Genomic DNA, 23,213 nt, shown 5'->3' on the forward strand with positions numbered 1-23,213 from the left:
ACGAAAGGGTCTGTCTCAGGGAATAATGGGTTCCTTCTTCACTGAGCTCTTCTTCAACCAGGCTGGAGGAGATGCACTTGACCTCTGTGGTCTCTGATGGCTCAAAGCCTGTGATTTTTATGACCTCAGCCTAATCCCTGGATGGTGACACTGACCTCACAAAGGGAAAGGGGGGAAACTGTTTCCCTCAGTATTTTGTTTCTACAGTACCCAGACCCCCTCTTCAGGGAGAAAGTGGAATAACTTGGGCCCAGGTCCTGGAGCCATGCTATTTTGGTTGCCTGGTTTTCTACTGTGTCTCAGGAGCAGTTATTAATACCTCTGTCCTCCTGACCTCTCCCCCAGAGAGACAGCCAGGACAGGACCTCCTTTGTGTATCTAGAAGGCACTGGACCTTGGGGCAAGTGGAGAAAGGGGACAGGAGGCAGGAAGGACCCAGCTTGCTCTGACTTCCTGAGCCCAGCAGCTGAGGCCCAATAAGGAGAGCTCTTGCTATGGAAGACTGAATGGCAGGGGGGGACCAGGCTCCATGAAGTGGAGAAGACAAAGTGGAACTGAGCAGTCTAGAGGTTAAACCTGTGATTGTGTGGTGAGTAAGGCCTGCTTGATTTCCATAGTTCTTGCAGGAGGGTGAGTGCGTGCCTTGTGCGTGGAGGACAGGGATGGAAAATGGAAGCAATCTGTAACTGGTGCTGGGAAAATGGGGAAAAGGAAAAGAAGGGAATTCTTCCCCGAGTACATAAAAATAGGGCAAATTCAGACCACCACTGTGGACACAGGAAACAGGCCAGCACAGATGGAAAAATTGGCTTCATCCCTGTGTTGCTATCTGTAAAATGGAGATAATTCAACTAGTTTCCTCAGGATTAGATGAGATAATAGATGTGGTCGTGCTTTGGAAAGCAAGAAGTTTCTAAGAGTGGGCGGTGTTATTATTAAAGGGTGGGTAACCAGAATTTCCAGTCCTCTGGCCCCCTGGATCTGGGGGGGGGGGGGGGAAGATGGGTGTGGGAATTGTTCAGGCATGAAAGAGATGAGTGAGGGGGAACTGAACCATGATATCCCACCCCTGAGAAGTTCCTGATTTTGAATAGGGGGAATGATCTAGGCAGGGTGAAATTGGGCCAGGAAAAGGGAATTCTTCCTAAGGCAGCCTGTAATGGAATGAAGCCAGGGAAGGAGGGACCCTGTGCTCAGAGTTTTAGGGGGGTTGTTTCATCCACAGCTTCAGAGAATTCAGGAAGAAGTGGGGGTGGGGGATGCTCTGTCCTGGCAGGTCTGGAAAAGCAAACAGCAGAGTTTAATATAGCTCTTTGGGAGGGGGCCAAGGCCATGCTATCTTTGGTTTTTAACCCTTCCCTTCTTAGGATCAACAGCGACTATTGGTCAAAGAATGGGAAGGGCTTGGCAAATGGTTTAAAGGTCAAACTACCTAGAAAGTGTCTGAGGTCACATTTGAACCCAGGACCTCCTCCAGTCTCTATCCACTGAGCCATTTAGCTGCCTTCAGAGTGAGGTTATTAAATGAAGCTTATGGAAAGCGTCAGGAAAGAATCTAGAGTTTGCAGTTTTCCTCTTCCACGTTGTCGGGTTTAGGAGTATCCAGAAAAGCCACATGACAGTTTTTGGCCCTCCCTTTGAACCAGAGAAGTCTGTTTTGTTTTGTTTTTTTCTTTTTCTTTTATGGGGTGTTTCCCGTAGCTTATGTGCCTTTACGAGTTACGAAACTTTTAAAGATATCTCTATATTCCTAGACTTGGATGTCAGCTCCTGGCTTTCACATTTCTTTCCCAAATGTTCACTTTTTACTGATTTTCACTTTAAAAAAGAAATTGTGGACATTTGTGGCATGAAAAATATGCCGATATTCTACAATATGACTCATCGTTTATGTATTTCTGAGTTCCTACATCTTTTCTGTGTCATCTGCTGGCGTGTCAATCTGCAGCTTCCACAATACTCCCCCAAAATTCCCATTTAATTTCTTATCGAAACTACGTACGATTGGGGAAAGTTGCAGTGTGGAATGGATAATTGTAATGTGTCTGTGTGTGTTTAGAGCATGGTAGAGAATCTAGAAGGGAAGCAAAAGAGTGACTGGATTAGACCATTAGGCTTCCCTATTCAAAGGTGGATAACGAGTCAAGGATAGGGTAGAGAGGAAGTACTATAGTGGTTTTCCCCAGGCTCCCTAATTAGTATTCTTTTTCTTGTCTTCCCAGGTTGGAAGCAGCTCGGACATGGCAAATAATACCCTACCAAGAAAGTAAGTCTCTTTTTTGCTCCCCATTTCCCCCTCTTCTCCTTCCCTTTCCCTTTTCTTCAATGTGAAAGGAACTGAGGTAGAAGAGATTTGCAGGGGAAGTATAGGGAAGGGCACTTCCCACAATGGCTTGTTAAAAGGGAGTAGAACACTGGACTTGGAGGCAGGAAAACCCAAGTTCAGACCTTGCCTCAGATCCTAGCTGTGTGCTCCTAGTGAATTTACTTAACCTCTCTCGTTCTCAACATTCTCTTCTGCGCAATGGGGATAATAATAGTAGACTACCTCCCAAGGGTGTTATGGGGATCAAATGAGGTAAGGCATGTAAAATGCTTTGCAAACAGGGACTATATAAATATAAGCCATTATTATCACTATTCTATGTGACACTCACCAGCTTCTCTTCCCTCCAATTTTAACTTTTTATCAGATTTTATATATATACATATATATATTTAAATCCATGTCTTTCTTCTTAGAATCAATGCTGTATATCAGTTCCAAGGCAGAAGAGTGATAAGAGAGAGGCAATGAGTCAAGTGACTTGATTAGGGTCACACAGCTGGGAAGTGTAAATCTAGACTTGAATCCCAAACCTCCTTTCTCTAAGCTTGGCTCTATCTACTAAGCCACCTAACCGCCACCTAGATTATACCTTCTTGTCACAGCTTATTATCTTATTATAGCTTGTTAGCTCTGTCAAATGACTTTAAACTGAATTATTGCATTTCACCCCAAGGCCTGATTCACTTCAGACTGTAAGTACCCTTTCTTTTCTGTTATTTCATTCAAAGAATAGCAGAGAATGGGGACAGATATACAGTGAGATTCAATAGAGACTTGCTTTTGAATTCCTAGATGAGGTTAAGTAGTTTGTTATTTAGTTGCTTGATAAGCTCTGTCCATGGTTCCCCCTTTATTCTATTGGTGCCTACTCTTCTCTCTAGAATTTTGATGCTCTCCCTTATGCATTTATAGTCTCAGATTTTAATCTCTAGCTATAAATGTCCATCTCCATCCCACCTTTAGCTTGTTACCCATCTTTCTTTCTTTTTTTTTATCGACTAAATATTTTATTTCTATAAAATGTGTCAGAGATGGTACCAGGAAGGCTAGTAGATATTCCACATGACTCACATTAAGCCATACTTTTCCTCTCAAATAATTTTATCTCTAATCCTATCAGCTTCTACAAATGAGTCGGGTATTATCCATCTGGCCTCAGAAAGTATGGCTTCCATTACAGGACTTTTGCTGATCCTCCCTGAAAGACCATGTGGACCTAGTCTCTTTACTCCATTGCCCTGTAGTCGTTTTCAGCCCCTTCATTATGACGGTCTTTCCCCTTGACTAATATTTTATTGCCTTTCCCCCAATTACATGCAGAAACTATTTTTAACATTTGTTTTCTGATATTTTGCAATCCAAATTCTCTCCCTCCCTCCCTTTCTTCCCTCCCCCTGCTCTGAAATGGCAAGTAATCTGATATCGATTCTACATGAGCTATCATGCAATACATATTTCCATATTAATCATGTTGTAAAAGAAGATACACATAACAATATAAGAAAAAACTCAGGAAGGAAATGAAGTGAAGAAGAGCATACTTCAATCTGCATTCATTCTTCACTAGATCCCTTGGAGTTATCTTGGATCCCTGCCTTGCTGATAATAGTTGTCATTCATGGTTGATTATCAGACACTATCACTGTTACTATATACAATGTTCTCCTGAATTCTGGACACTTTACTTTGCATCAGTTCATATGTCTTTCCACGGTTTCTGAAATCATTCACTACATATCTTTGAACAAAAAGCTAGTGATCTTCTAGAGGAGGTGGTCCTCTAGGAAACTTATTGCACGAATAAGAAAGACCTGGGCTCCTAAGATCATCCATGAAGAGCCAGAAGAGATCCCAGACGCCATTTGTCAAGTTCCCTCATTTTATGGAGGAACAGATGTCCAACTGGCATGTCCAACTCAAGTCCAGAAGTGAACTTTTTCCTCAAAGCCTGCCCCTTCTCCTCAAAGGAATTCAACAGCTATTTCATAAGCCCCTCATGGTTCAATGTAGGTGTATTCCTCCCTGAGACTTTCTCAGATGGCCTCCAGAAATCACAGAATCTCCAAGTTGGAAGTTTGTTTCAGAGGCATTTAAGTAGACTCAGACAGGTCTAAAAATCTTTTCTCTAGCATACACAAAAAGTGTGTGTTGACTTTGCTTATGGATTGCCAGTGAGAGGGAAACCTCCTGAATCACCACAGTTCTCTTTTGTGTAGTTTGGAATTTGCCACCTGAAAATTTGTTGTGAGCCATTGCAGGAAGGTGAGTGCCAACAACAGCTATCAGGATTTTGATTGGGTGACATGACATTGTTAAAGGAAGTGAGGTTACTGAGTGATGGAGGTAGGGCGAGAACCTAGAAGGATCAATGGGGAACAAGAAATATTCCAATTCACCCTCCCCAGGAAGCTAGAAAAATGAGTGACGGTGCAGCCAGTATTGGAGAGAGTGGGCAGGGAAGCTGTGTCATTAGAGGGGAACCAAGTCTCAGTGATTGCTAAACAATGAAGATTTAGGATGAAGAAGTTTGTTGCCCATGAACAGGGGCATATTTATGGAAGGAGTGGGTGGCATTGGATAGGACTTTAGGGTGGGAGGGTTGAGGGGGATGGGAATAAGAATGGGATGGTGAGGAATGGAGAATGGATTTTGGAGGATGAGCTACAGGGGTTCAGAACCACTGGGATGTGGGAGGTCTGATCAGGAGTGAGAACGTTTATTACTGAATGGAAAATTTGACAGCTCGTCTTCAAAGGGGAGGCCGGATGTATCAGGCAAGAATTACAGATGAGCATTAGGTGGAAGGCACGTGGTCAGATGGTCAGATGGTCAGACAGTCAGATTGGAGGCTCTGCTTAATTCTTCCCTCTGAAAGCTGGAGATGATTAGGCAGGAGAAAGCCTAGCAGGAGATGAAGCTCACTCACTGACTTTCCCCTTCCTCTTCCTCATCCTCTTCCCTCAATGGACAGGGGAGTCTTGCTCCTCTTCTTACTTGAGGCTGAATATCAGACAGACACAACAAGAGATGGAAGTCTCACCCACCCAGAGGAAATTGAATTGGGGCAGACGGAAATGACTTGGTCCTGACGTCATTATTCTATATACACCACAAGGAGTAGGTTTCCTCTTTTTTTGTGGTATTCCTTCCCCCAACACAGCAAAATAACCAAACCAAAACAAATTGTTTGCAGTCCTTAGAATTTCTAATACTATCATAAACTTTAGCTTTCCTGATTTCATCCTCACAGGTCTCATCTCTTTTTTGTTGCATCTTTAGTTATTTGTATGTATTTGCATATTTTATACCCTTTTTTTTTTCAACTCATGGTCCAGAATCCTGAGTTCTTGGCTCATTTGGACTGAGATTAGTTCTGGAGGCAGCCCTATAAGCATCACTTTCTCTTTGGCTTGTATTGCTCTTTCTCAGAGGTTTTTTTTCTGGGAAATAGCTGGATGTAGCTTGTGCTCCAAGTCTCATAGATAAGGGTAAAAAAGATCATCGCTTTTCATACATGCTCTCCAGGGAACAGATAGATAATTGGGTACAGGGGATCTTTGATCTCACCTCAAAGAAAATTAAGAACTTGCAGGATCCCCTAAATAAATGCAGAAACAGGGGCAGCTCGTTAGCACATTGGATAGAGCTCCAGGCCTGCAGCTGGGAAAACCTGGGTTCAAATATGATCTCAAACACTTCCTAGCTGTGTGACCCTGGGCAAGTCATTTAGCCCTAATTACCTAGTCTTTGTTGCTCTTCTGTCTTAGAATTGATATGAAGACAGAAAGTAAAGGTTTTTTTGTTTTTGTTTTTTAATTTGGAAAACTCATAAAGCAGGGAGGCAGTTGGATGGCTCAGTGGATTTAGAGCCAGATTTAGAGATAGGAGGTTCAGGGTTCATATCTGGCCTCAGACACTTCCCAGCTGTGTGACCCTGGGTAAGTCACTTAACCCGCATTGCCTAGCCCTTGCCACTCTTCCACCTTGGAGCCAATACTCAGTTATTGATTCTAAAATGGAAGGTGAGGATTTTATTTTTTTAAAAAAGGAAAACTCATGAAGGAACTTGCAATTGTCCTTAAGTGATCAGTACTGCTCTTCTTCTCCAGTAGGTCTCACTTTCCCATAAAATCCTCCTTGGTCCCCGCCAGACTTGTCATGTTAATCTGTAATTCCCCAAGGGAACTTCTTGATATTTCAGTGAATTCCTCTGTTGTTTCACAGAAACCTGGTCTTTTTCAGAACAGAAACCCACTTGAGGCTGTCAGAGAGGCATCTTCCTTCAAATCAGACCTACATTAACCAAATAACTCATTATAATAGAAGGACAGAGTCCTGGTCCTGTGCTTCTCTATGCCATGGCTTTTAGTGCCTTGAGCCTACTGCATCCTGCATCAGGAGTATGTGGGTGATCCTTTCCTCTCTCCAATAGAGAGCTTAAGAAGATCCCCTTGTTGGTATTGCCTTCTCAGATCCCCAGACACTCAGTCATGAGGTTTCTTGTGAATAATCTGAGGTTGACATTGTACCAGACAACTCCATTTTCTGGCTGGAAGGCTAGAATTCTGGGATCACTCTGCCTCAGTGATCCTGCCCAACTATTATTTGTTCCAGAACTTCGCTGTCAGGTTATATGGGAAAAGAAAACTATGGTGGCTTCTCTTGAAAGGTGGCTTTTGGGGGCGAAAGGAAGGAATTCCCAATTCATTCCCATCTCCGCTCAATAAACTCTCAGGATTATCTTTGGAGGAGATGAAGAAGGAGAAAGGTTGAAAGATCCTGAGTTCTTGATGGAACACTACTTTTATAGGCTAGTGAAAATGGTGGCTCTAATCAGAGTCCTTCCCAAGGGCCAAAACCACTGCCTTGATGGCAGCCCCCATCAGTGGAGTCTATCCTTCATGAGCTGTCAAGGAGCAGCTCCAGTGTGAATAGTTCATCTTGGGGGCAGCCCCTGTCACTTTAAGATCAAATAAGTCATTAGTCTTCCCAACAAGGTGCCAAGTGAAGGAAAGACTTGTACAAGAATATTCATAGCTGAGCTTTATGGTGGGAAAAAATTGGAAAATGAGGGATGCCCTTTAATTGGGGAATGGCTGAACAAACTGTGGTATCTGTTGGTGATGGAATACTATTGTGCTCAAAGGAATAATGAACTGGAGGGATTCCATGTGAACTGGAACAACCTCCAGGAAGTGATGCAGAGTGAGAGGAGCAGAACCAGGAGAACATTGTACACAGAGACTGATACATTGTAGCACAATCAAATGTAACTGACTTCTCTACTAACAGCAATACAATGACCCAGAACAATTCTGAGGGACTTATGAGAAAGAAGCTCTTCACACTCAGAGAAAGAACTGGGGGAGCAGAAACACAGGGAAAAAACAACTGCTTGATCACATGGTTTGATGGGGATGTGATTAGGGATATAGACAATCACCCTGGTGCAAATATCAATAATAGGGAAATAGGCCTTGATTAATGATACATATAAAACCCAATGGAATTGTGTGTTGGATATGGGGGAGGGGAAGAGGGGAGGGAAAGAACATGAATCATGTAACCATGGAAAAGTATTCTAAATTAATTAAATGAAAATTTTCAATTAAAAAAAAAAACAGAAAAAAACCCAAGGTGACAATTGGCATATCCACCCTCTGTGTGGTTGTTCAGTTACTCAGTCATGCTAGGCCCTTCTATCCTCCACTATTTCTTGAAGTCTCTCTAAACTCATATTTCTTGTTTCAATGACACTATTAACCCATTCCATCCCCTGCCATTCCTTTCTCCTTTTGCCTTCTATCCTCCTCAACATCAGGATCTTTTCCATTGAGTCTTGTCTTCTCATATGTGGCCAAAGTATTTAAGCTTTAGGTATGGGGCAGTTAGGTGGCTCAGACCTAAAGATAGGAGGTGCTGGGTTCAAATGTGGACTCAAACAAAACCTGGGCAAGTAACTTAACCCCAACTGCTTAGTCCTTACCACTCTTCTGCCTTGGAACTGATACTTAGTATTGATTCTAAGACAGAAGATAATTTTTTTTTTAATTCTTAAATTAATTCAGACTCTTCAATGGAAGGTCAAATACAGAAACTGAAGCTTTTGTTTTTTAACTTTTTAAATTTAAACTCTTGCTTCCTGCCTTAGAATTATAGTAAATATTGATTCCAAGGCAGAGGTAGGCAGTTGGAGTTAAGAGACTTGCCCAGGGTCACACAGCTTAAGAAGTGTCTGTTAGCCAGATTTGAACCCAGAACCTCCTGTCTCCAGGTCTTAACTCTATCCATTGAACCAACCAGCTGCCCCAATTTCTTTACATATTGCCTGATTTGGTCTCCTTGCTGTCCAAGAAAAGTCTTCTCCAGCACCACAATTCAAAAGCATCAATTCTGAGCTTTCCTTAGACTCCAGCTCTCACAGCCATACATTGCTACAAGAAACACCCTAGCTTTGACTATATAGACCTTTGTCAGCAGGGTGATGTCTCTGCTTTTAGTATATGGTGCAGATTTGCCAACGTTTTCCTTCCAAGGAGCAACAAGTGTCTTAATTTCATGGAAGCAAGATAAAATGCAAGGCCTGGAGTCAGGAAGAAGCAAGTTCACTTAGGAGCTGTGTGAACTTGGACAAGTCATTTGATCCTGTTTGCCTCAGTTTCCTCATCTGCAAAATGAGCTGGAGAAAGAAATTGCGAATCACTTTAGAATCTTTGCCAAGAAAACCCCAAAGAGTTAGAAAGGCCTGAAAAACAAACAAACGAGGCTAAACAACAACAACAGATGTTTAACAAATGCTTGTTGAGGCAGGGTCACAAAAGTTATTAGGATCTGAAGCATGATTCAAACCCAGGTCCCTTGACCCAAAATCCAGGGCCCTTTCCATCATCAGATGTCATTGAAAGTACTGACAAGATTCCCCCTCTGGGAGACCTTTAAAATCCCAGACAAAGGAAGGGACTCGTCCCTGTGGGCTCAGTGAAGTGGATTGAAGGGAACTCCCAAATCAACTCTTTATTTGGACGTATCACAGGCTCATTAGACTTAGAAAGCTCCAAGAGACGCCTCTCTCCTTCTCATCCTCAAGGAGACCATTTATGATCTCTGCCATGACGGCATTGCCGGACATCCCCATCCCCATCCCCACAATCACTTGGGAGAATAAATACTTGTCCAAGTCAAGTTCAGCTGAGTTGGGGTTGAGTTAGTCCCCTTTGGATTATCTTCTGTTATGTTGTTATCTTCTATCTTTTAGATGAGATGATTTCTTATATCTGATATATTATTACATGGGACATAGTCTACATGATGTACTAGCTTTATATATATATATGCATATATATATATCTTCTTCTATTATCTTTTGCTCATAAGGGTTAAAAATTAAAAGGTTGGGGGGCAGCTGGGTAGCTCAGTGGATGGAGAGCCAGGCCTAGAGATGGGAGGTCCTGGGTTCAAATTTGGCCTCAGACACTTCCCAGCTATGTGACCCTGAGCAAGTCACTTGACCCCCATGGCCTAGCCCTAACCACTCTTCTGCCCTGGAGCCAATCCATAGTATTGATTCCAAAAGGGAAGATGAGGATTTTAAAAAAAGGGTTGGATAAGAGTGTGGTTGCTGGAAATTATGACTCAAGTCTGAGTGACTTTATAGAGATTTGAACCCCTACCCGCTTCTGCTCTTTCATCTGTCAACTAGAAAAAACACAGAACTATTAAATAGTCAAAATCACTCTTTAATCAAGGGAAAAGGGGTTCAGCGCTACTACTATGACAACAGAGCTGATTTCCAAGACTGCACAGAGTCAAGACACCCTGGTCACTGACCCCTGGGAGTGCCACTGACTCAGGATGGACTCCCGAGGAACAAAAGAACTTGGGGAACCTATATACCACTCTAGGTGACCTGGGGGCTTTAGGATTAGAGGGACAGTTGATTGACTTTACAATGGTAAGAAAGGAAAATGAGGAGTTCCAGACAGGAATAGTGAGGGGCTGGGGCCCTACAATGGACACAAAAGGGAAAGACTCAGCCCAGGGCTGGGTCACCTTGGTCATGGACCTTAGCCTAGGGGGAGAAACCATTGGGACAAAAGGGATGTTCAATATTGGATGGGATTAGCTGTTCCCACCCAAACTACCAGGAAGTTCACTGTCTGGTGAAGAGGGACCTTCCCTCAGGGGGAAACTCTCCTGAGACAAGGTCAAAACCGGGGGTTTCTACACTCAAACTAAATAAACAGTTCTTTTTCCTGGAGATCTTCTCGTGGACTTAAAACAGAATCAACAGTGTTAACACAATCATGCCCTTCAGTACAATCCCTGTCACTTTCCTCTATATTTGGCAGGAAAGTGGCTGCATTAAGGGTTTTACACCTAGAAATGGTGATGTTGGACTTAGCCAGGAGAGAGGCTTCTAGCTTTGCAAGGCGGCTTGTGGAAAAATGCTGAGTGTGACGAGAGTTCAAAAGCACCTCTATGGCATGTGGGACATGCAGTGTTAAAGGAGATTCTTATGTCACTTCTTCTGCTAGTTCTAGTAAATCTGAAGCTGCCACTCCTGCCCTTAGGCATGATGGTAGCCCTCTTGCCACTGAATCTAGACTTTTACTGTAGTATCCAAGAGGCCTAAAGTGGTCTCCATGTTTCTGGCTCAAAACTCCCAGGCTAATCCCGTTTCTTTCTAAAAGGAAAAGGTGAAAGGGTAGTGAATAATTTGGACGCCCCAGGGCTGGGGAGCTAGAAAGAGCTGACTTTAAGTCCATGAAAGCAATTTTTGCAGCCTCATTCCAAATCAGAGGTTCCGGGGATGAGGCCTTGAGGAGATCAAAAAGGGGCTTGGCTACTAAAGAGAAAGATGGGACCCATAACCTACAGTAACCAGCCAATCCCATGAACCCTCGAAGCTGTCTTTTTGTTTTGGGCCTTGGGAAATTCAATATAGCAGCTACTCTGGCGGGATCCAGGCTACACCCTTCAGCTGATATTAGATGTCCCAGAAACTTCACCTGTGAAGAGACAAACTGCATTTTTTCTTTAGATACCTTATGGCCTTTTTGTGCTAAGGACTTAAGGAGCACAATCGAATCTTCCCTCGAAGACTGGGCATCTGGGGAACACAGAAGTAGGTCATCCACGTACTGGAGTAAGGTGGACCCAAATGGAAATTTAAGGCCAGCAAGGTCTGCTTTTAGTACTTGGGAGAAATATGTGGCACTCTCTGTATAACCCTGGGGCAGAACAGTCCAGCAGAGCTGAATTCCTTCCCAGGTGAAAGCAAAAAGGAATTGGCTGTCTGCATGGAGTGGCACACTGAAATAAGCACTGCATAAATCAACTACAGTGAAAATTTTTGCACTGTGTGGGATTTGATTTAAAAGGTTGTGGGGGTTGGGGACTATTGGAGCTCTGGGGATAACACAGGCATTTACTGCTCTTAAATCCTGAACTAGGCGCCACCCTCGGCCTCCAGGCTTTCGGACACCCAGTATGGGTGAATTGCAAGGGCTGGAACATTTTATCAAAATACCTGCCTCTAGATAACTATCAATTAATGGTCTAATTCCTTCTGTCGCTTCCCGTGAGAGGGGATATTGAGGGACCCTTGGAAGGGGTTTGGATGGGTCTAACTGAACTTGTATTGGGGGAGCGCTTAAAATTCTCCCGATGTCAGAAGAATCAGTAGCCCACAGAGAGGAAGGAACTTCCTCCAGCTGTGGAAGATCATAGGTTATAATGGGAGCTGTAAGTATTTGGAAGGTGGGAGGGGCATCCGATGGGGATAGGGAAAGCCTTATTTCCTTTCCTGGGGAAAATTCAATTGTGGCTTTGTATTTGTCTAAGAAATCTCTACCCAAAAGATGCAGGGGGGCATCTGAGGAAAGAAGAAAGGAGTGCATATCTTTCACTTCTCCCAGAATAAATGGGAGGGGTTGAGACAAGTAAACAGATTGCACGTGGTTTGTGATCCCCACTATTGAAACGTTTTGGTCACTCCGAGGAAGGGGGCTAGGAAAGGCCGTGGGGTTTAAAACTGACATTGTGGCCCCAGTATCTATGAGAATCTCAATAGGATGGGATACAATCACAATGTGAGTGATGCCCACTGGGGAGGCGGACACCACAGTGAAAACCCCCTTGATACCCTCGGAGCCCCGTCATTGTGAGGCTTCCTCATGATGTTCCTTTCGGGGGAACTTTCCTGAGTGGTATTGAAGCTTACCTTGGCGTCTCTCCCTCTTACCCTGGAGCCGATGGCAGTCTTTTTTAAAGTGCCCGGTCTGGTGGCAAAAGTGACATCTCCAGGCTCTTTGCCTCCCGCCTGCTTTTTCAGCAGAATAGGGTTCAGTCGGTCTTTTCTCCTTCTGCTCCCAGTGCTTTAACTGCAAATTCATGATCTGGTTGGTTTTTTTTGTCATTTCCTCGGTTGCCTTCTCCTTTTCTTCTGTCAGTGTTTGTTGGAATTTACTTGCTAGATAGACTAGGTCAGGGGTGGGAGTTAAATTCCAGTCTACTTTCCCTCTCTTGAGGAGATTTGCAAGGGCCTTGTTTAACCCTTCCACATAGAGGGTGTTAAAGGTAATTAAGGTGTCTGGGCTATCTGGGGAAAGTCCAGAATTTGCCCTGAAGGTATCTAAAAATCTATTATAAAAATCAAATACAGATTCTCCTTCTTTCTGAGTGCAAGTTTGGATTTTTCCCCAATTTACAGATTTTGGAAAGGCCTTGGGGATTGCTTCTAACAAAGCCTCTCCCATCTTCTTTGCCTCCTGAAGATGGACTTCAGGTCCTTCCTTTCTGGCCATTAACTGATTAATATATTCTAAAGGGTTCTCCCAACTTGCAGTTTTAAACCAGTGGGCTGCATCTCCTGAACCTACCAGTATGTGAGCTAGCTGGTAAAGGTCTGATAGGCCAGGCTGGTATGTAGAGAGTTAATTCAAATTCCTTGGCAAATTCTATGGGGTTTTCTCTAGCCTTTGGGAATTCCTTGGCCATGGCTCTGAGCTGTTTTTGTCCAAGGAGTAAAAGATACCTGCATTGTTTTGGTTCCTTCCCTTCCCTTAATTTTAAAAGGGAATTGAGGGATGGGTGCCTCAGGCGATTCTAGGGGCTCAGGTATGCTGTCTAAAGAGGTTGCTGGGTTGCTAGAGCCTTTCAGGAGTTCCTTAAGGCTTTCTACCTCCTTCGGTAAATCAGCTATTTGCTTTTTAGTGGCTTCCCTGCTCTGTTCCTTCGGTTGTTCTCCTTGTTCTCCCCCTCCTCCCTTACCTTTCTCTTGTTCTTACCCATCTCTCATTCTACGGATCGTTCTGACCTGTGTTTTCTCTGGGTGTACTCCTCGAGCCATTGGGTGAAGGCTTCTCTTTCGTCTCCTTCAATTTCTCGACCTGCTTCACTTAAAACAGGCTGCAGAAACAACATCCTTTCCTCATTAAGTGAACCCCACCTTGGCCAGCTTACCTTCGGATTGGCCTTTGTCATCGCTTGCCACTTCTCTAAGTACTTGCTTGCATCAAGTCCGTACTTCGAAACCATGTAACTTGCGGCCGTATTTCTTTGGGCTGCTGACCGCCCCACCAAATTTTGGGACAACAGACAGGCTGTTACCCATGTCCAGTGACTGGACAAATTGACTAAGGATCCCTTAATTAAAGAGCGAGTTATTCCCAAACCAGAGATGCGAGCCCTACCTCCGAGAGAGCCGCTTCCCTGGCCCTTGCTAACCGGACTCCTGACCCAACCCCAAACGGGTTGTGTGAGGTACCTCAAGTCTGGGGTCCTCATTAGCTGGAGGGCTCAGGCCGCGGGGACTTCGGATCTCGGTGGGACCTCCATTAATGTCAACTAGGAAAAACACAGAACTATTAAATAGTCAAAATCACTCTTTAATCAAGGGAAAAGGGGTTAGCGCTGCTACTACGACAACAGAGCTGATTTCTGCACTGGACTGCACCGGAGTCAAGACGCTCTGGCCACCAGCCCCTGGGAGTGCCACCGACTCAGGATGGATTCCGAGGAACAAAAGAACTTAGGGAACCTATATACCACTCTAAGTGACCTGGGGGCTTTAGGATTAGAGGGACAGTTGATTGACTTTACAATAGTAAGAAAGGAAAATGAAGAGTTCCAGACAGGAATAATAGTGAGGGGCTGGGGCCCCACAATGGACACAAAAGGGAAAGCCTCAGCCTAGGGCTGGGTCACCTTGGTCATGGACCATAGCCTAGGGGGAAGAAACCATTGGGACAAAAGGGATGTTCAATATTGGATGGGATTAGCTGTTCCCACCCAAACTACCAGGAAGTTCACTGTCTGGTGAAGAGGGACCTTCCCTCAGGGGGAAACTCTCCAGTGACAAGGTCAAAACCTGGGCTTTCTACACTCAAACTAAATAAACTGGGGATCTCTAGATTTCCATGTTGACACATCCATTGGTGAGCAGAACTGGACTTGGGAGTTGACTCACTAACTACCAGAGCGGTCGGATGCTAACAGTGATGTGTCTCTGGGGGACGTTGGGGCCAATCAGAGAACACGTGGTAAAGTCTGCGCAGTCTTTTCACGCCCATCCCAGGCATGTTTTCATAGTGGATGAAGATTTGCAGAGACTACCTTTGCCCTGGCCCACCCTCATCCCTCCCCGCAGGGCTGGCACCAAGAGTTTGCTTACAAATCCAGGGTGCCCCATGTCTGAGGGTTGACCCTCTCCCGCCATTTTGTTTTTTGCTTTTATGTCTCCCTCATAGCACTTTGAAGTTTTGCTTCCCTACTTTTCCTTAGCTGCTTCCAGTTTTTCTGCTCAGTCTTCTTCTTCCCCTCTGTCAAATGGATATAAGCAAAGACTCTTCTCCCCTGTGCTCTGCAAAGAGGAGAGACAGGTAAACCCTGGCTTCACAGCCCCAGGCTCTCTATTCTTCCTCGTCTCCCTCTCAGTTGATCTTCCTGGAGACTGTGACGGACACAGAGCTGGACAAGGCTCCCTTGGGAGTTTGGCCCAGGTGTAAATGGGGTGGGTGGGACTAGGGAGGGGCCGAGACTTCAGATTAAGCTTTAACCTGGTGGGTGTGGGCTCTGGGCAGGGAATGTGCTGAAAGGAGAGCCTGAGAGACCAGAGAGCCCCAAAGCAGGATCTGGACCTAATTCCTCCTCTTTGTCTCCCTGCCTCTCCAGTCTAGACCATAATAATCCACCATTAAGGAGAATCCAGACATCAAGTGAAGTAATGCAACGTATGCAAGATGCTTTGAGAGGAGACATGATGCGAGAATTCCTGGCTGAATTCATGGGTACATATGTGATGATGGTGAGAGGCCAGTGCGGAAGGAGGGGCAGGAAGGGCATCATTCTTACTTACTCCCTCTCCAACGCACGTGCTTGGGCAGGGGGGGAGGGAGCCATCTTGGCCGGAGGAAAGGCTGTGGGTGACATTATAGGAAGTAGCCACCCTCTGATGTCCACTGAAGAGGGGGGAGAGTTGTGGGCACTCTCTCTGGTCCCAGATGAGAGCCAGGAACCCAGGCTGTCTTTCTGCTTGGAAACAGTGTTGAGGGTTCAGGGTGGGGAGCAGGAAGGAGAGACACAAGCTTGGGCTGATGAGAAGTGGGATGGGGCATCATCGCTGCCCAAGGAAAGACTCTGTCCGAACGGGGAGGCATAGGAAATAATCAGAGAACACCACAGGACAACAGCTGTGGTTGGGGCTCAGGAGATCTGAGCCTGGAAAGGTCAGCAGGAGCTGAGCTGAGTCTCAGGGTGTCCGTGTGGAGGGCAAAGAGGAGCAGGGCAGGAAGGGTGCTCTGAGTGAGGGAAGGAGCCAGGAGAACCTGCACATGTGGTGGGAAAGTGAGGAGATTAACCTAGATGAGAACGGAGGCTGATGGCTGATGTCCATGGAAGATAAGGTTGAGAAGGTAAGTTGAGACCAGAATGGGTAGGTCCTTGGGACTGGATTTTAATTTGGGGGCATTGGAGAAGCCTATCCATCAGGAAGATGAATCTGGTGGCCTTATGAAAGATTAGCTACATTAGTGGTTGCTTGGCTATTGCAAATAGTAGATGATCAAAAGGTAATGAAGTGGGTGGGGAGCAGCTGGGTGGTTCAATGGATTGAGAGCCAGTTCTAGGGATGGGAGGTCTTGGTTCAAATCTAATCTCAGACACTTCCTAGATCTGTGACCTTGGACAAGTCAAGTAACCCCCATTGCCCAGCCCTGACCACTCTAGTGCCTTGGAACCAATCTGAAAGGGTTTTGTTTTGTTTTTTAATTACTTACATGACTCGGTGGATAGAGATCCAGAAGGTACTGGGTTCATATCTCGCCTCAGGTACTTCCTGGCTGTGTGACCCTGGGCAAGTTGCTTAACTACCCATTGCCTGGCCCTTCCCCCTGTTTCCCCTTGGAACTGGTACTTCCAATCTATTCTAAGGCAGAAGGTAAGGATTTTAAATGAAGAAAGAAAATAAGATTGTGATAGTGTAAATGGAAAAAGTGGGTCCGACAGAAGAAATGCTTGTGGAGTTGGACTCAAAAGGATATTTTGACAACTGGGGATCAGTCAGAAGGAGCTGTCGAGGAGGACTCGACATTCAAATCTGGGTGATTGTGCTGTGAGGATGTGAAGATCAATAGGCAGGAAATTCAAGTAGAACCTCTGTTTGGTGAGGAAGATGATGGTGGTGGTTTTAGACAGGTTGAACTGGAGCCATTGGCAAATCACCTAGATAGAAACGGCTAACAGACAGCTGGGAAGTGCAAGTCCTGGGAAACAGATTGGGATTGAGTGAATAAGGCTGAGGACAAGATGCTGCAGAATGCCTGAATTCTGGGGTTTGGAGGAGAAGGAGGACCAGCGATGGAGGCAGAAGAATCGCCAAAGAGAACAAAAATAGAGCCATTGACACAGGGAGGAGAGGTGAGCAATTGTGAAGAAAAGGAAGTAGAAACTTATAACTGCTAGAGAAATGGAGATTGTCTCGTTGCAGCTAAATCTTGAACATTTTAGAGCTGAACCTGGTGTTAAGGGCCTCTAGTTAAAATCACACCCCAAAGAAATGCGGTATTACCGCCTGAAGATCTCCAAGGAGAGGGAACCCAGAACGCCTCTGCTAGCCCATTCTGCTTCAAGGCAGACCAAACTGAGAAAGCCTTTCCTGACTTCAGGCCTCGGTTTACCTATTTTGCTTGTGGTTTTGTCTTCAGAGCCAAACAGAACAAACCGGATGGACCCTCCAACACTGTACTCTCCCCAGCCTTCTCTCCGTCAGACTGAGGTTTCTTTAACTGAACCTCACAGGACATGCACTGGAACCCTCAGCAAATGCTTTTTCCAAGCTCTGGACACACTGCCCCAAAGTGGTCTGACCAGGGGAGAGTACAGAGTGAGGGTCACTTCCTCATTCCCGGAAGATCAGCCTCCCTTCAGTCAGCCCCCAGATAATCTCCTTCCCTTTGGGGGGGGGGGGCAGCTGCTGCACCATTGCTGATCCAGACTAAGCTTTGGAGCCCTACAGCCCTCAGATTTTTCTTCAGACCCATCCATTGCTACCTAATCCTGCCTCCCTCATTTTGTATTTTGTGGAGTAGGAAACCAAAGGAAGGTGACTTATCAAAGGGTCCAAGGTAATACGGCACTGAGGTTGGGGAAGGTGAGAGTGGAGAAGCTCAGGGAGAGGGAGGTGTGAGGGTGGGGTCAAGCTAAGGACCCTAACGTAGTCCACAGGCCATGAGCTCATTGTTGGCCTTGGAGAGGACAATTCCAACTAAGTGGTGGGGAAAGGAGTTGGGGGAGACATTACAGAAAGTTAAAGCGTGGAAAGTGGATGATGGGAAAGCTATGGAGGATTTAAGACAAAATCCAGCTAACCCCCATTGCCACGTTGCCAATAAACCCAGGCTTTCTATTTAACCCGTAACCAATGCCAAAATCGAGCCACACTGGCATAAGCCAGCTCCAAGAGGCAGTCTAGGTAAACTGAGAACCAATAGAGGACAGAAATGCAAATTGATAGCTAATCTCTTCCCCCAAACCATACCAAATGGTGGTAAGAGCATTGAACTTGGATTGTGCTCATTGAATGACTTTGGATAAGTCATTTAATCCTCTGGGTCTCTCTTTCTCTAGCTACATAAATGGAAGGCTTTATTCATTATGCCGTGTTTTTAACGTAGTCTTTATATTTCTCCCATTACTTATGGGAGAAATTCTAGGACCTAAATTCTAGGACCTATTTTAAGTAAATAGTATCTTTTATGGCAAGGATGTGGGAAATTGTAGGAATGGGGAGAAGGGGAGAAGTGAGAATCAAAGGGGATGGGTGAGCAGAGAAGGAATAGTGATTTCTTTCTTTTCTTTTTTTTTAAACCCTTACCTTCTACCTTAGAGTTGATTCTAAGTATTGGTTCCAAAGCAGAAGAGTGGTAAAGAGGAGGCAATAGGGGTCAAGTGACTCACCCAGGGTCACACAGCTAGGAAGTATCTGAGGTCACATTTGAACCCATGAACCTCCCATCTCCAGTCCTGGCTCTCTATTCGCTGAGCCACCGAATTGCCCTTGGGATAGTCTTTTCTTTAGTTTCTCAACAAGAGAAGAGGCAATGGATGAAAACCTGGAGGGACTTAAGACAGGGAGTAGAAGAGAAGAGGCCTTGGTAAGGGGGTGGGGGGAAGTTGCCTTTGGTATATAGCCAAAGCTTTATAATGGATTTGGAGTGGGAACATTTGTTTATTAGGATTATTAGGAGACTACTTCCTTGGAGAAAGATTTTTTAACCCTTACCTTTTGTCTTGGAAAGGCAGAAGGGTGAGCAGTAAGGACTAGGCTAGAGGATTAAGTGACTTGCCTAGGGTCACACCGTGAGGAAGTTTGTGAGGCCAAATTTGAACACAAGACAGTGTGGCTCTCAATTCACCGAGCTACTTAGCTGCCCACTTTGCAGAAAGATTTTTGCCTTCTAGTAGTGCATCCCATTCCAGGAGAGGGGATCTTGGAGTGCCCAAGGGCAGTCCCCACTGAACCCAAAATGCTAAGATTGGGTCTTAGATGAGGAAAGCGATCATGAGGAGAGTAGGCTGAGAGAGGAGAGTTTCATGAGTCTGGACACAGAGTGGCCCATAATCCGTGGCACTGCTTCCTTTCTGAATTAATATTTCTAAAAGTGGTAAACAGGGAAGGAAAAAGGGAGGAAAGAAAGATCAACATTCATTTTAAGGGTTTTGACATCCTTTCATCTCATCCTCAACCTTGTAAAGGAGGCAGGGCACATATTATTATTCCCCTTTTGACAGATGAGGAAACTGAGGCAGAGAGAGAAAGGAAGTGACTGGCATGCCCCAGGGCACACAGGTAGGAAGCAAGGGTTCAAATCCAGATGTTTGGACTCAAAATCAGTGTGTTATTCCATACCTTGTAGAAGGAGAAGGGAGGTGGGCATAGGGAGGAGCTAAGGACCCTAAACAGTCCACTGGCCACAGGGCCAGGTGTTCCCTACACAATGGATAGCAGCTACTATAATTCCCTGAGATTTATGCAAATGGGAGGGAAAAAACCTCCCTTCCCATTCCATCTCCTCATCGTCATTGTTGTGGTTGAGCTGTGTCTGACTCTGACCACAAGTCCATGGGGTTGTCTTTGGCAAAGATACTGGAGTGGTCTACCATTTCCTTCTCCCTATTTTACATTTGAGGAACTGAGGCAAATAGAGATTCAGTGACTTGCCCAGGGTCACATAGCTAGCAAGTGTCTGAGGCTAGATGTGATTCCGGATTCCAAGTCCAATGCCCTCTCCCACCCCTTCTTCTTCTTTAGGACTCCCTTAACCAGAAAGGGAAAGGGGAACAGATTAGACAACCAGTCTTATCCTGAATCCCCAGAGAAATGCAGCTTAAAGTGTCTCTGGATCCAATCTCTTCCCTACTTTCTCTCTCCCAGATTTAAACCTTCTCCACCATTTCTGCCATTAAGGGGAAGTTACTCATTGATACTAAGGAATTCCAGCCCCATGAGGGCTGTTAACCTTGGAACCAAAGGTACAGAATATGTCTTTCAGATCTGCCTTTCCCCAGTGTTCTCTGGGAAAAAATAGGGGTTCTCCCTCCTCCACCCATCTCAGCTTCCTAAGAGTCTTCACTGGCCTAGGCTTCAGTGTGGCCCAGGGGCAGAGGGGGCTGTGGGGTGTGGATGGACCATGGAGTGTTTATCCAAGGTGTAGATAATACAAAGCTGAAAAGGGAAGGGAACCAACTTTTGTTAAGCACCAACTACACATAAATTATTGTGCTAAAACCTTTACAGATATTTCATTTGATCATAACAATCCTGGGAGGGAGCTGCTATTATTATTCCATTTTTTCAAGAGAGGAAACTGAGGCATATCAAGGTTAAATGGCTTGTGCTGGTCATAACTAGTAAGTGTCTGAGGCTGGATTTGTACTTGGGTCCTCCTGACACCAAGGTTAGTGTCCTATCTATTGCTCTACCCAGCCACCTCTAGGGAAGATTCTGATGTTAGATTACATATTTGGAATCTTAAAAACAGATATCTTGATGGGCTCTAAGGGTGGGTGGCTTGATCCTAATAGGATGAAATTGAATAGGAATAAAATCTTGCTGTTGGTTTAAAAAACCAGCTGCCCAAGTAAAAGGAAAGGGAAACAGTAATTCACGTGAGCCCCTGGAGATAGCTGGGTAACATGGTTGCCAAAAAGAGTAAAAGGGACGTTTGGCTACATTAAAACAAATCTGCTGCTCAATGCCGAGGTCCCTCGCAGAGCCAGGATCTGGCACTAGGCATTGGAGAGCACTCTGTGAAGATGGCCTCGAAGAAGGATTATTTTCCTAAATCAAATTCGGCAGCTCCCCGTGCCTACTCTTGGGTTTCTTCCCCACTTGATTTGAAAATCAGGATGCTTGTCAAATTTATGGCGGCTACAGAGTTGAGAAGGAGAATTCCTATGTTGAAGGACAGAACTGGAATCCAAAAAAGGATCACTATGAACTGACTCTAAGAAGATGAAACTGAGTTGGGGATAAATGTCAATGGAAAGAAATGATTCATTGCCTGACAAGGAAATATTTCTTTGGCAATAAGTCCTCGTCTGTGTGTTCCCAGGGAGTGCACAAAGCCTTTGGTGGGTAGTTACACACAGTGGGGGCAAATTTTCAAACCCTCCGTAGACCACACAAATGCCTACTTGCTTCCATTGTGCATGGCTTTGGACAGAGTAGGTCTGGTATACTGGGTGTAGGAAAGATGTTGATATCCATCCTAAGGAACATCCAGAGAGCCTTGGTTGGGTGAAGGGTCTGGAAGTTGCTGTTTGCTTTCTTTTTTCCCACCAACCAGTTTCTTTTAGTCTGATTTTTGTGGGGGCTGTGAGCAGAGGGGATAAGAGGGATTCAGGCTTGTGGGTTGTCTCTATGTAAGGGAGCAGCCTTTTCCAGTTTGTGGCTTTTTTCCTCCTTTCAATAATCAACACATTCTTTAAAAAAATGTTTTTAAACTCTTACCTTCCTTCTTTGAATCAATACTGTGTATTGGTTCTAAGGCAGAAGAGGAATACTAGGGGCTAGGATTAAGTGACTTGCCCAGGGTCACAGTGCTAGGAAGTGTCTAAGGTCATATTTGAACCCAGGACCCCCTGTCTCTGGGCCTGACTCTCAATCTACTGAGCCACCCAGCTGCCCCCATCAACACATATTTCTGCTTTATATTTATGCAATTAAATGCTTTCCGTGCAAAGCTTTTCCTTATATACTCCTACCTTAGTGGTGGGGAGAGGGAGAGGAGAGGGCAAAATGGCCTCTAGGGTACCACTGGAGAAAATCAGTTGGACTGAGGGTGGTCTGTACAGAGGTAGGCTTGATGGGATCACCATCAAAAGCCAAGTGTCAAAGGCTAAGGACATGGCAGGGTGGCAGCAGCAGTGAATACCCTTTGGGGAGTTGCTGTAATATGGGTGGGGCAAAGATGGATGAAGCTAAAACTGAGTTGCATTGCCCTGAGCCCAGAGAGAGGGAGGGACATGAGCGAGGGAGGTCCTTCTTGGCTATCCCCTTGCCTCCCAGTCTGGGAGCTCTTTGATGGTAGAACCCTACATTTTACCCAACCTTGGGACTAGTGACTGTCCAATGACAAGACAAGACTCAAACTCTGGCTTTTCTCTTTTTGGACTCAGATATTTGGTTTGGGATCTGTTGCTCAGAAGGTTCTGGGGGGGGACGCTTTTGGGACATATCTCACTATCAACTTGGGCTTCGGCTTTGGCACTACCATGGGGATCCATGTGGCTGGAGGAATCTCTGGTGAGTATCTGGCGCACATTACCCTCCTGCCTTACTTATCTACTTAAGTTGATTCCGTTCTGTCCTCCAACACTGACCCATTTTCACATGTGTAAACTGAGGAAGAATTCTAACTAGCCCATAGAAAAACACTGACTGCCAGACATTCCAGGTCCATCTCACCCCATCCCTAGACCTTCCTTCCTAAGATCCCCTGAAGGGTCCCCTTTCACATTTTCCTTCCCCCTCACCCTTGAATTCCTCTGAAGCCTCCACCCCTAGGTCTCTTCCTTAAATTCCCTTTCTAGCTTTCCCCCCAATCCAGAGCATAAATCATGAAACCCTTTGAAAAAAGGTCCCAACCCCCTCACCAATTTGGGCTGGCTGACATTCGGGATATATTTCAGAGCAATCTCGCCTTCTCTTTCACCCCCATTGCTTCTTCTCTCCTCTCTAGGAGCCCATATGAACTCAGCTATTACCTTCACAAGCTGTGTTCTGGGTCAGATGCCCTGGAAGAAGTTTCCTGTCTATACAATGGGACAGTGCTTTGGATCCTTTTTAGCAGCAGCCACCATATATGGCCTCTACTATCGTGAG

The 23,213-nt window shown here is 45.2% G+C and overlaps 1 protein-coding gene across 7 annotated transcripts in view; it reads left to right on the top strand.

The window, feature by feature from the left end:
- The window catches only part of AQP7 (aquaporin 7), a 122,566-nt gene that overhangs the window by 92,077 nt on the left and 7,276 nt on the right, over positions 1–23,213 (top strand). For 4 of the 7 annotated variants that reach the window (XM_056803908.1, XM_056803913.1, XM_056803914.1 and 1 more), the window contains exons 4-7: positions 2,223–2,266; positions 15,503–15,635; positions 22,508–22,634; positions 23,071–23,208. In XM_056803908.1, coding sequence (XP_056659886.1) covers positions 2,223–2,266; positions 15,503–15,635; positions 22,508–22,634; positions 23,071–23,208 — 442 coding nt within the window. Of the gene's footprint in view, positions 1–193; positions 590–2,222; positions 2,267–15,502; positions 15,636–22,507; positions 22,635–23,070; positions 23,209–23,213 lie in introns of those variants that run through there. The other 3 variants (XM_056803910.1, XM_056803912.1, XM_056803911.1) reach the window with 3 other exon arrangements.

Source organism: Monodelphis domestica, chromosome 7 (assembly GCF_027887165.1).
Source record: "Monodelphis domestica isolate mMonDom1 chromosome 7, mMonDom1.pri, whole genome shotgun sequence".
Classification (NCBI taxonomy): Eukaryota; Metazoa; Chordata; class Mammalia; order Didelphimorphia; family Didelphidae; genus Monodelphis; species Monodelphis domestica.